Here is an 11,913-nt window from a genome sequence, read left to right as displayed (position 1 = left end):
TCCTACACTATTCTTTTCCGGTAACCGACCGCAGGAAACGGTGACTTCCTTTTAAACATTCCAAAACATTAAATAAAATATGCAATATATGCGAAAAGAACATTGACCCAAAAAATAGATCCTATAAGAACGTAGATCCATTGCATGCATATATAGAAAATAATCATCTTATTTTCTTAAGATCAAATATAATCATCGTCTTTTACACTTCATCTTATTCTATTTCAATCTATTTTTTTATGATACTGTCAAGATTTTATAAATTAAAGAAAAGTGTTTTTAGCAAAAAACATTTTTTTTTTCTGAATTTATTTGTTTTCTGAATGAACGAACGATCGCATTGCTCTTGTATAAAATTAGGTTTATAGAAAACATACCTTGTGTGGTTGTGGCAACAAAATGAATGGTGTTTTGAAACCTCACCAAGATGAACAAAGAGTTATTGCTCCAAACAACCAAAACAGAATGAAAATCCAGAAGAACAACCTTAGAAACAAGTTCATGTCAAATCCTTGTTACAATGTTGGAACCTATGCAGGTCTCATGAATCTTCCTCCTTACCCATTTGATCTGTCTTCTTCCTTTTACTATCATCACCCAAAGCAGCAACCGCCACTGCTTCCTTTACCCACAGTTTCTGCAAGTGTTGTGAACAGTGGAAAAAACAGAAGCAGAGAAATTTCCAACAGAAAACCAAAGCAAACCATGAGAGACGAACTCAAGAAGAAACCCACGATGGAGCTTCGTACAACTCCTGTGGCTTACACGCCGTCGTTTAGGTCAACGGCTATGGCAGGGAAAGGTTTTGGCTATGGCACCGAAAACGTGGATTTTTCCAGTTGGGTGTTCAATTTGTCACCGCCACCAAGCAGTTTGCCGGTGCCAAAGTTTTGTGTGAGAAGAAGATCAAAGCTTAGTTGCAATGCAGAGACAGATTAAAGATTAGCGTATGGTAATGATTAATTAACCTACGATATCTACGATGAAGTTGTTTTACCTTGTTCTTGTTATCAATGGTGTTTACTTGTTTTGTTTGTGTGAACCATGAATGTTTTTTAATTTGGGACACACCAACGAAGTGAGTTTCTTTTTAACTTGTTACGTTAATCAATTATATATGGTAAGTATTCTTATGTCGAATGAATGTTTATGAAGTTGTGATTTTACTATTAGATAGATAAATTAATTAGTTTAATTCATAATTCCACTTGTTATATATTTCATGTTACTGAAAATGTGGTTTATATATTTTTCTATATAAATAGATTTTATATTTTTATGTTTTTCTTATATTTTATATACCGGATTTATATTGCTAGAAAACTAATAAAAGAGACTACCCTCTATATATGTAAACAAATATTTTTATGGAAACTAAAAATGTGAAAATTTTCAATATAAATATTAAAACGAGAAGTTAAAGAACAAAATGTTTAAATTTTTACACCATGAAAAAAAAAATCACCCATATATTTTAACGGTCTATTTACAGGCATCTTTTTGTATTGGGTGAATTTCTATGGACCTTGTTGAATACTTAAGTTTTGTTTCTGATTTGATTGATCTATAATTATCAAAATAATTAAATATATGTATACATTTAACTAACATAAATATGATAACTAATTATAACCATGAAATTTACAGAGTTAATTTGACCTGTACTTGTTGTGTAGGATTGAAACACTAGTTATAGTATAGTTCAGAAATTTTAAATGTTTATCTATTATGAATTAATTACATATAAAGACATATTTATCATATGAATACATAAATTAAAATACTAGTCATATATATGTAATTAATTTATCAAAATATATAATGTCATATTTCAACCTGTTGAGATCTAATTAATTGATATGAAATCCGAAATTATGACAATCTCTAATGTAGAAAACAATTCTTAAGTTGTTAATTAACTTATTTTTAACAAACTTTATCTTTGTAGTATTTAAGTTATTTTTTCTTCGCAATAATGTTTCGTTTATAATTTAATTTTAATGGAAGTAACAAAAAAGGACTCATAAACTAACAAAAACTGTTTATGAGTTTATACATTTTTTATTTTCAATTGAAAATAAATAGATATAATTTTTTTAACAATATAATATTTATTCAATTATGTTAAATGGTATTCTAGATTGATATTTAAATTAGAACATAATAAATTGTGTAAATAACTTACATGCAAATCTTAAACAACATTTAACACTTATAAAAAGTTATACGGATTAAAATGATTATATTTTTTTTAAAATTTGGAAATACAATATATCAAAGTTTATAATAAGACAAATATAAATTTAATGTCAAAATTTAAGAACTAAATTATATTTAATCATGATTTTTAATAGTCTCTTTTCTTATTATAACTTGTAGATCCCTTAAAAAAAATTTAAGAAGTTGTACTATAGAGCTGTTCATCATGTTTCTAATTTACTCATAGATAATAATTAATTAATTATTATGTTCTGTACTATTATTTTAACATTCTTTTAAATTATTCGAATTGCAATCAAGATTAACTTAATCTAATTTCGCTTGAGATTAACTCGATTGAATTTCGTCTGAAATTGACTAGGTTGAATTTTTAATTTCAACTAGGGTCGACTTAGCCAAAATTTCAGTTGGACTCGACTTGGCCAAATTTTGATCAAGATTGATTAGATTGAATTTCGGTCTGGGCCAACTTGGTTTAATTTCGATTGAGGTTGACTCAACCAAATTTTGAATCGAATTTCAATTGGAGCAGACTCAACAAAATTTTGATTGGGACCAATGTGACCAAGTTTCAGTCTAAGTTGACTCTATCGAATTTTAGTTGGGATCGACTCTGTTGAATTTGGACTGGGACTGACTCGGCTGAATTTTGACCAGGTTCAACTTCACCAAATTTTTACTGGACTCGCTCAATCGAATTTCAGTCGGGTCGACTCAACCGATTATCGACTAAGGTCGATTTGGCCAATTTTTTTTCCAAGACCTTCTTAGTTGATTTTTAATTGGGTTGACTTGACCAAACTTTTGTCGAGGCCTTCTCGATTGAGTTTTGATCGAAGATGACTTAGGTCGACTTTCCAACGGAGAAGACTAAGATTGATCTTTAGTTAAAAACAACTAGAGTCGACTCTACACTCTAAATTAAGAATTTTAGGCACACTTGATATTGAATTTTTGAAATTTTAAAAATTATTCAATCTAAATCTAATTAACTAGACTGAGATTTGGATTTTCAAAATTCAAAATAGAATTAATTGAATTGAGATTTAAATTTTTAAAATCTATTTTTTAAAATTTAAATATAATTAAATGGATTGGATTTAAAATTAAAACTATATATTTGAATTTAAGAAAATCTATTTAAATGAATTTAAATAATGTAGATTTGAATTATTATAAATTGAATATCAAAATTTTTATAAAAAACAAAATAAATGACAAGTTTCCTCAAAGTTAACAAAGTTTGTGGTATCGCTTCTTTATGAAATCTGAGGTATTTTGTACATTAGCAAACACATAAATAAATAAATAAATAAATAAAAAGACTACACCATAAAACTTTGTGTACGTGTGTATTTCCAATAAATGCATCATTTCTTCTATTTTTTTAATGCAATATATCTTCTAATGGAAATTCAGATAGAAATAATCTTTATTCAAGTGATTGTCTCAACATATAAACTTTTATGTATACAAAACCTAAAGATTCATTCATATATAGAAGTAAGAGGGGTTTAACATAGCTTCAAAGGCATGTAGCATTAAAGTTTGGCAACTAGATGTGAATGCAGTAAACGAGCATTCTGAAGTCAAAACCTACGTGACGTGACCAACAAAGTTTGAGCTAGTTAGAGAAAAAAGTCAACAACACACTTTATTAAAAATATTCACAAGGTAAAATTTATATAGTATTCAATGTATCATATGAGCTAGGCAGTAAAAAAGTACCTCTAAGATTAACTTTTATTTTATACCAGAAAGAGTTTTAATTGTATTCTAACATTTCCAACATCCCAATGTGAATCTCTTTAAGCTTATTTGTTGGAGAGTTCCACCTACTACTTTGGATTAAAAACATCGAAATGGATGGCCATTAGCAACCATAATGAAGTGAAGTTATGAACCTCATTGTAAAGAAAAGCATGGGCTCATGGAGTGACAGGTAACATGATCAAACATAGTGCTCTTAGAACCACAAAATCGGCACAGAGGTTGTTGGCTTAATAATATTTTTCCAATAATATAGTTATGGAACCGAAGAGTTCGTTGGCATAGTTAACCTTAACTACTTTATATTTATTGGCGGGAATAGACTCTGCTACGCCAACCGTACCTCACGGGGCACTCTCTTTTACTCTTTATACTAACTTATCTTTAACATATAACACACTACACTCTTTTTTCTTTATTTTTTCTATCTTCATCTTCAACATTCAAACAAAAAACACAATGGCTGAACTGGAACTACCTCCCCAACAAGTCCTGCCATCTAAAACCGACCAACAGACCAAAACTGAGACTGTGTCGTTTTTTGGCTTGTTTGCCACAGCAGATTCAACTGACTGTGTCTTAATGTTCCTCGGAAGTGTCGGTTCTTGTCTCCATGGTGCTGCTCTTCCTGTTTTCTTCATTTTGTTTGGTCGCATGATCGACTCTTTGGGACATCTTTCTAACAATCCTCACAAATTGTCCTCAAGAGTTTCTGAGGTGCTGTATCACCATCTTCTGGACTATTGTATTTTCTTACGTGCATGAGATTCTATCGTGTTTGTGTATATATGTGATGGCTTTTTTCTTCATTGCAGCATGCTTTGTATTTGCTCTACCTTGGTGGAGTTGTTCTGGTATCTGCTTGGATGGGTACGTCTTATAACTTCAACTTCATTTCTTTCTTTCTAAGCAATGCTTCTAACGAGGGATGGTTCTTCTGGGTGTTCCTCAATAATCACTTTTTACTACTATTTTTCAGGTGTAGCGTTCTGGATGCAAACAGGGGAGAGGCAAACTGCACGTTTGCGTTTGAAATATTTGCAGGCAGTGCTAAAGAAGGATATTAATTTCTTCGACAACGAAGCAAGGGATGCTAATATCATTTTCCACATCTCAAGTGATGCAATACTGGTACAAGATGCTATTGGTGACAAGGTGTGTGACATGGTTCAAAGAAACTATGTTGTTTTAAGATTGTTGAGAGTGGTTCTTTATGGTGAAATGCTGTTGTTCATTGTGCTGAATGCAGACAGGCCACGCCATTCGTTACCTTTCTCAATTCATCGTTGGATTTGCCATTGGATTTACCTCAGTGTGGCAGCTCACACTACTCACCTTGGCTGTGGTTCCATTGATAGCTCTAGCTGGGGGAGCTTATACAATAATCATGTCTACTTTATCAGAAAAGGGTGAAGCAGCTTATGCTGAGGCTGGGAAGGTTGCAGAAGAGGTAAATAAATAAACCTGGTCATAAAAAAATGTAAAGTTTTGTAGAAAAAACAGAGTAAAAGATAAGAAAGATAATGTCAAACGAATGTAAAAAATTTATGAGTCTAAAAGTCATTTTTCATCGGTTATTTCAACAGTTAAATTGGTGTTTTATCCTTAACTATGCCTTGCATAACATATCTCTTTCTTTCCCAATGTTTGGGTGGATCAGGTGATTTCTCAAGTGCGTACTGTTTACTCATTTGTAGGAGAAGAGAAAGCAATCGGTTCATACTCAAAGTCTCTTGATAATGCTCTGAAACTGGGCAAAAAGGGTGGTCTGGCAAAAGGAGTTGGAGTAGGCTTCACGTATGGCTTGTTATTTTGTGCTTGGGCATTGCTTCTATGGTATTCTAGCATACTCGTGAGGCATCACAAGACAAATGGAGGAAAAGCGTTCACAACAATAATCAATGTCATCTTTAGTGGATTGTAAGTACATCAGAAACTGCTATTATGATTATGATCATATCGTATGATAACTCATAACTTTTCCTCCTTTGAAGTGCTCTTGGTCAAGCTGCTCCAAATCTTGGTTCCATTGCAAAAGGGCGTGCTGCTGCAGCCAACATCATGAACATGATTGCGTCCGCTTCAAGCAATTCTAAGAGGTTGGATGATGGCACTGTCGTGCCACTGGTTGCTGGGGAAATTGAATTTCGTGAGGTCTGTTTTTCGTACCCCTCAAGAACCAATATGATCTTTGAAAAATTGAGCTTCTCAGTGAGTGCTGGCAAGACTATAGCAGTTGTTGGTCCCAGTGGTTCCGGAAAGAGCACGATTGTTTCACTTATTCAACGGTTCTATGACCCCACTTCAGGTAATCATTAATATTACCATTTAAGAGTTGGTTGCATTTGAAATTTCCATGGCCCTTTATGGCAAGTTGGAACAAGTAGGAGAGTGATACACCAAGGTAGAGAGAAGAAAATGTAGGGACAAAATTAACCTATGCCAAACATACCCCACATTTTTATTCAGTGAATAGTACCATAACATACTTTTACATTCGTTTGACATACAATACAAGGATAAAATGATTATAAAAGTATAAACTTTTTTATTTTTTCAAACAATAATAATACTTTGACACAGTTTTGGTTTTTAACATTCATTTGACAAGGTGTGCAGTCTATCTTTGTTGAATTTCTAGACCATCACAGTGCACAATTTTAAAATTTAATGACACTTAGACATGTCAAATGAGTGTTTTTGTCACATTGGCCAGTTAAGGTACCGCTATTCTTTTTCAAGAAAAAAGAAAGTAAAAAGTAAGAAAATGTAATGTGAAATGAATGTAAAAAATGTATGTGTGTCAAATAATCATTTTTCTTATTTAGTCAGTTAGTACATCCACTTTTTCTTTTTGTCAATGAACAGTTCAATACTTAGGAGGAGAGGTTAATGCATTAATTTTCACTAGGTAAGATCCTGTTGGATGGATATGAGCTAAAGAATCTCCAATTGAAATGGTTGAGAGAACAGATGGGCTTAGTCAGTCAAGAACCAGCACTGTTTGCAACAACAATAGCTGGAAATATTTTGTTTGGAAAAGAAGGTGCAGACATGGATAAAGTCATACAAGCTTCCATGGCTGCAAATGCTCATTCTTTTATTCAAGGATTGCCTGATGGTTATCAAACTCAGGTTAGTTTTGCAATACCATAAGTTCTTTGACCTGTAGAAATGTGTGAATTATCTTCAACAGCTTCATTATATCTTTGTTCTACTTAACATAGAAAAGTTATAGTGACACTATGTTTTATATTCAGGTTGGAGAGGGTGGCACCCAACTTTCAGGGGGGCAAAAGCAAAGAATTGCCATTGCAAGAGCAGTGATCAGAAACCCAAAAGTATTGCTTCTAGACGAGGCCACAAGCGCTCTAGATTCTGAGTCAGAGCTGATTGTCCAACAGGCATTAGAAAAAATAATGTCAAACAGAACAACAATAGTTGTTGCTCATAGATTGTCCACCATACGCGATGTAGATACAATTATTGTGTTGAAGAACGGCCAGGTGGTCGAAAGTGGAACTCATTTGGAATTGATGTCCAACAATGGAGAGTATGTGAATCTGGTGAGTTTGCAGGCATCACAAAACCTCTCAAACTCTAGATCAATATCTCGCTCTGAAAGTTCAAGAAATTCTAGTTTTAGAGAACCTTCAGAGAACATGACCTTAGAGGAGCAGCTGATGTTGGACACGACAGGAGAAATGCAATCAAGTGAACAACACTTGCCATCAAAGACAACCTCAGCTCCAACAATTTTGGATTTACTGAAACTGAATGCTCCAGAATGGCCCTATGCAATACTTGGGTCGGTAGGTGCAATACTGGCTGGCATGGAAGCCCCTCTCTTTGCACTAGGAATCACTCACATTTTGACTGCATTTTATTCTCCTCAGAGTTCTAAAATCAAGCAAGAAGTAGATCGTGTCGCTTTAATATTTCTTGGAGTTGCTCTTATTACTATACCTGTTTATCTATTGCTTCACTACTTTTATACATTGATGGGAGAACATCTCACTGCCCGTGTACGTTTGTTAATGTTCTCAGGTACTCCATGGCTGCAAAAGCTTTGCTGTTATAATAATCACATGCATTAACTTTTCTGAAACGAGAAACTTTAATTTCGTCTTTGGACCCATTTGCAGCTATTCTCAACAATGAAGTTGCATGGTTTGATAAGGATGAGAACAACACTGGCTCACTCTCAGCCATGCTAGCTGCTGATGCAACACTAGTGAGAAGTGCTCTGGCTGACAGACTCTCAACCATTGTGCAAAATGTAGCTCTCACTGTCACAGCTTTTGTTATTGGCTTCACATTGAGTTGGAAACTAACAGCAGTGGTTGTAGCCTGCCTTCCCCTTCTCATAGGAGCTTCTATCACTGAGGTTAGCTTCATAACGCCACTTCTCATTCATTGTCAAAAAAGCATTTTTTCTTCTTTACAAATACAAAAGTTAACTTTTTAATGAACATAATATTGGGAATCCAAGTGTGAGTCCAAGTTATACATTGGATAGAAATGAGAAAGCAGAGCACTATGTAGAGGTGAAAGACTCATTAATCCATTGTCTTAAGGTTTTGGGTAGAGAATAGTGTCAATCCCTTATGTAATTGGATGGAGATCTCATTGATATTGTGTTTTTTCAGTGAACCTTCTCCTCAATATTATAATAGCCAATGGTTGTGGTTCTAAAATTGAGTTGTCAAGTGGTGCATTTAGTGTCAAAAAAATATTTTCCTTCTTTAGCAGAAGAATAGCTAAGTTGAAATTATTTTTGCAGCAATTATTTCTGAAGGGGTTTGGAGGAGATTACAGCCAGGCTTACTCTAAAGCAACTTCCTTGGCTCGTGAAGCTATTGCCAACATACGAACTGTTGCTGCTTTTGGCGCCGAAGATCGAATTTCAATCCAGTTTGCATCTGAACTGAACAAGCCTAACAAACAAGCTCTTCTACGGGGCCACATATCAGGTTTTGGCTATGGCATAACCCAGCTATTGGCTTTCTGTTCCTATGCACTTGGCCTTTGGTATGCATCAGTTTTAATCAAGAAGAAAGAGTCAAATTTTGGAGACATCATGAAGTCCTTCATGGTCTTAATCATCACTTCTCTGGCAATAGCAGAAACACTAGCTCTTACCCCAGACATTGTGAAGGGATCACAGGCACTGGGATCGGTTTTTGGCATCCTCCAAAGGAGAACATCCATCACCCCAGATGATCCCAACTCAAAGATTGTAACTGTTGTCAAAGGAGAGATAGAGTTTAGAAACGTAAGCTTCAAGTACCCTATGAGACCTGACATCACCATATTTCAGAACTTGAATCTCAGAGTCTCAGCAGGCAAGAGTCTGGCAGTAGTGGGTCAAAGTGGTTCAGGGAAAAGCACAGTGATTTCATTGGTAATGAGGTTTTATGACCCTGATTCTGGATCAGTCCTTATAGATGAATGTGATGTCAAAAGCCTAAACCTGAGATCCTTAAGGCTGCGAATAGGATTGGTTCAGCAAGAACCTGCTTTGTTCTCAACCACAGTTTATGAAAACATCAAGTATGGAAAAGAGGAGGCATCAGAAATAGAGGTAATGAAGGCAGCCAAAGCAGCAAATGCTCATGAATTCATCAGCAGGATGCAAGAAGGGTATCAAACTGAGGTAGGTGAGAGAGGGGTGCAGTTGTCAGGGGGACAAAAACAAAGGGTTGCAATTGCTAGAGCTATTTTGAAAGATCCATCCATTCTTTTGCTGGATGAAGCCACAAGTGCTCTAGACACAGTATCAGAGAGGCTGGTCCAAGAGGCTCTAGATAAACTAATGGAAGGTAGAACAACAATTTTGGTAGCTCACAGGCTATCAACTGTTCGTGACGCTGACAGCATTGTAGTGCTGCAGAATGGCAGCGTTGCCGAAATGGGAAGCCATGAGAGGCTGATGGCCAAACCTCGAAGCATCTATAAGCAATTGGTTAGTCTACAGCATGAATCGCGAGACCAAGAAAACCATTGATGAATTGTTCATTTGCAATTTCCCAAGTAAAAGGGTACTTGCAATTTACAACTTGAATTGAGGCAAGGCCTAGTTTATTTTAAGAGCATGCCTGAATGATTTTTTCCTTGTTTTCATACGATAATTGTTTTTATGTTTATATATACACACGAGCGCTTCGAAAAATTCAAAGTCTATGATTGGATGTCTTGTTGTAGAGTGATACCACTTTTGCAATTCTTTCTGAATTTGACCAAAATAAATCTTATAACAGTGGTGGATACATGCATGGATCCTTCTGTTTTACTAAATATAGCTTCATGGTTTTACCTTCTTAATTTATGCACGTCAACATCAACGAAAGGGCTACGTGCCAACCTTTTATCCAATTCAGTGCAGATGTTTGCGGGAACACCCTTGACACGAGGGTATGGGAAACTGTTGCTGACACTGCCACCCACCAAGTGCCAATTATATAGAATTTGCTTATCATTTCCCGCATATTAAATATGCTAGCTTGGCTTATTGAGTGAAGAAAAGTCCAGAGTACTAAAATGGATTAAGAAAAAGACCCTTGAGCCATTTAGAACCATGAGTCTGTACACTGGCTTCTTATTAGCAAGGCCAGCCGTGAATTATTACTACCAATGGTGTACGCCTTTAAAAAAATTAGTTTGGTTCGTTATCATTTACCCATTTATGCACCTATCCAATCGAGAAAGTTATCAGTGTTTTGGTTTTTCATTTCAGTGTTCCCTGAACTAAAGCATCTTTTCTGCAGTGATAAGGTAGCATTTGAGCCAGCCTTATTTAAACTTTTGTATCTCAAAAATTAAGGCAAACTTTCTTTAATGAATAGTAGCCTAAAAAACCTATATAAAAACAAATTAGAGTAGTTTCTACTTTCAAGAAAACGAGAACAAAAAATATTGAATCAAATCTTAACTAATTTTCATGTTTTTCGTTGGGGGTAGAGGGTCGATTGTGAAACTATTTTATCTTCACGTAAAGATCTGTTCACTCTTGAAGGGAGAACAATCAACAAAGTTGATTCATAGTCCTCTCTAAAAGAAGGATGGGTGTATCGTACATGATATTTTTTAACACGTATTAGTTGAGTGTATTGTTTACATTGTTGCAGATGAAAAAACTAACATATATGGACGATTTTATCTTATCACATTTCATGCTATTGTGTACAGTTACTAACTTATAACATTTGTATGTCAACAAACTACAAATATTAATTGTCGATGTGAATGTGATCATACTCGGCATTATTTTGACTTCATCTACTACTTTTATACTTTGTTTAGACAAATCAATTTTAAAATTTAAATTGTAATGGCATACATTAGCTAATTTTGGATTGCTTAAGGTGAAAAAAAACATTAAATTTCACAACTTTAAATACTATAATAAATTTAAATAATTCCATTTTCTTAATGTTCCCTATGCAAACACTATATTGTCATTAAACATTTTAGTTTCTTTATAATTTTTTTTTTCATCCAAACACCCCTCTACCCAATTCTATATTATTTTGGCTAAAACATAACCTGATTTCTGCTTCATCGCAGAGACCAATTAGCAGAACACCTGATGGCTGGGAGGATATGTCCAGGGGCTCTTGACCGGGTCATCTGCTTTACTAATTCAGCAGTGCCGGGGCCTTATGGTACGACAGAAAGCACAATTAGGAATGATAGACTGCTATAGAAGGAATGAAAAAGCCTTTTTATGAGTGAACTTGGAAAAACCAATTATATGGTTCTAGTGAAACTCTAGAAAGCAAATTGTAATCGTGCTTTAAAAATGTCCTTGACGCCTCAGCGAACATGTTAATGCACGTAATGAACATTCAATTCAAACAAGCTTTAATTGAACATTAATCTGCACATGCCAATTGTACTTGAAACAAAAGTAATGGTATATCT

The 11,913-nt window shown here is 34.5% G+C and overlaps 2 protein-coding genes across 2 annotated transcripts; both read left to right on the top strand.

Moving 5' to 3' along the window:
• The first annotated feature begins 399 nt into the window (after window positions 1-399).
• Window positions 400-939, top strand: LOC108337031 (uncharacterized). Its single transcript, XM_017573469.1, has one exon. The coding sequence runs from the start codon at window positions 400-402 to the stop codon at window positions 937-939; it is 540 nt and encodes a 179-aa protein (XP_017428958.1).
• Window positions 940-4,184: 3,245 nt separating this feature from the next.
• LOC108338482 (ABC transporter B family member 13) lies at window positions 4,185-10,720 on the top strand. The gene is made up of 10 exons (XM_017575384.2): window positions 4,185-4,707; window positions 4,806-4,860; window positions 4,970-5,145; window positions 5,240-5,440; window positions 5,651-5,910; window positions 5,985-6,298; window positions 6,902-7,125; window positions 7,251-8,037; window positions 8,136-8,377; window positions 8,774-10,720. Exons 1-10 carry the CDS (start codon window positions 4,450-4,452, stop codon window positions 9,995-9,997), a joined length of 3,741 nt encoding a protein of 1,246 aa, XP_017430873.1. The 5' UTR covers window positions 4,185-4,449; the 3' UTR covers window positions 9,998-10,720.
• The last annotated feature ends 1,193 nt before the right edge of the window (window positions 10,721-11,913 follow it).

Source organism: Vigna angularis, chromosome 7 (assembly GCF_016808095.1).
Source record: "Vigna angularis cultivar LongXiaoDou No.4 chromosome 7, ASM1680809v1, whole genome shotgun sequence".
In the NCBI taxonomy this organism is placed as follows: Eukaryota; Viridiplantae; Streptophyta; class Magnoliopsida; order Fabales; family Fabaceae; genus Vigna; species Vigna angularis.
The sequence above is the reverse complement of the archived record's forward strand: the minus strand, read 5'-3'. Positions and strand labels throughout refer to the sequence as shown.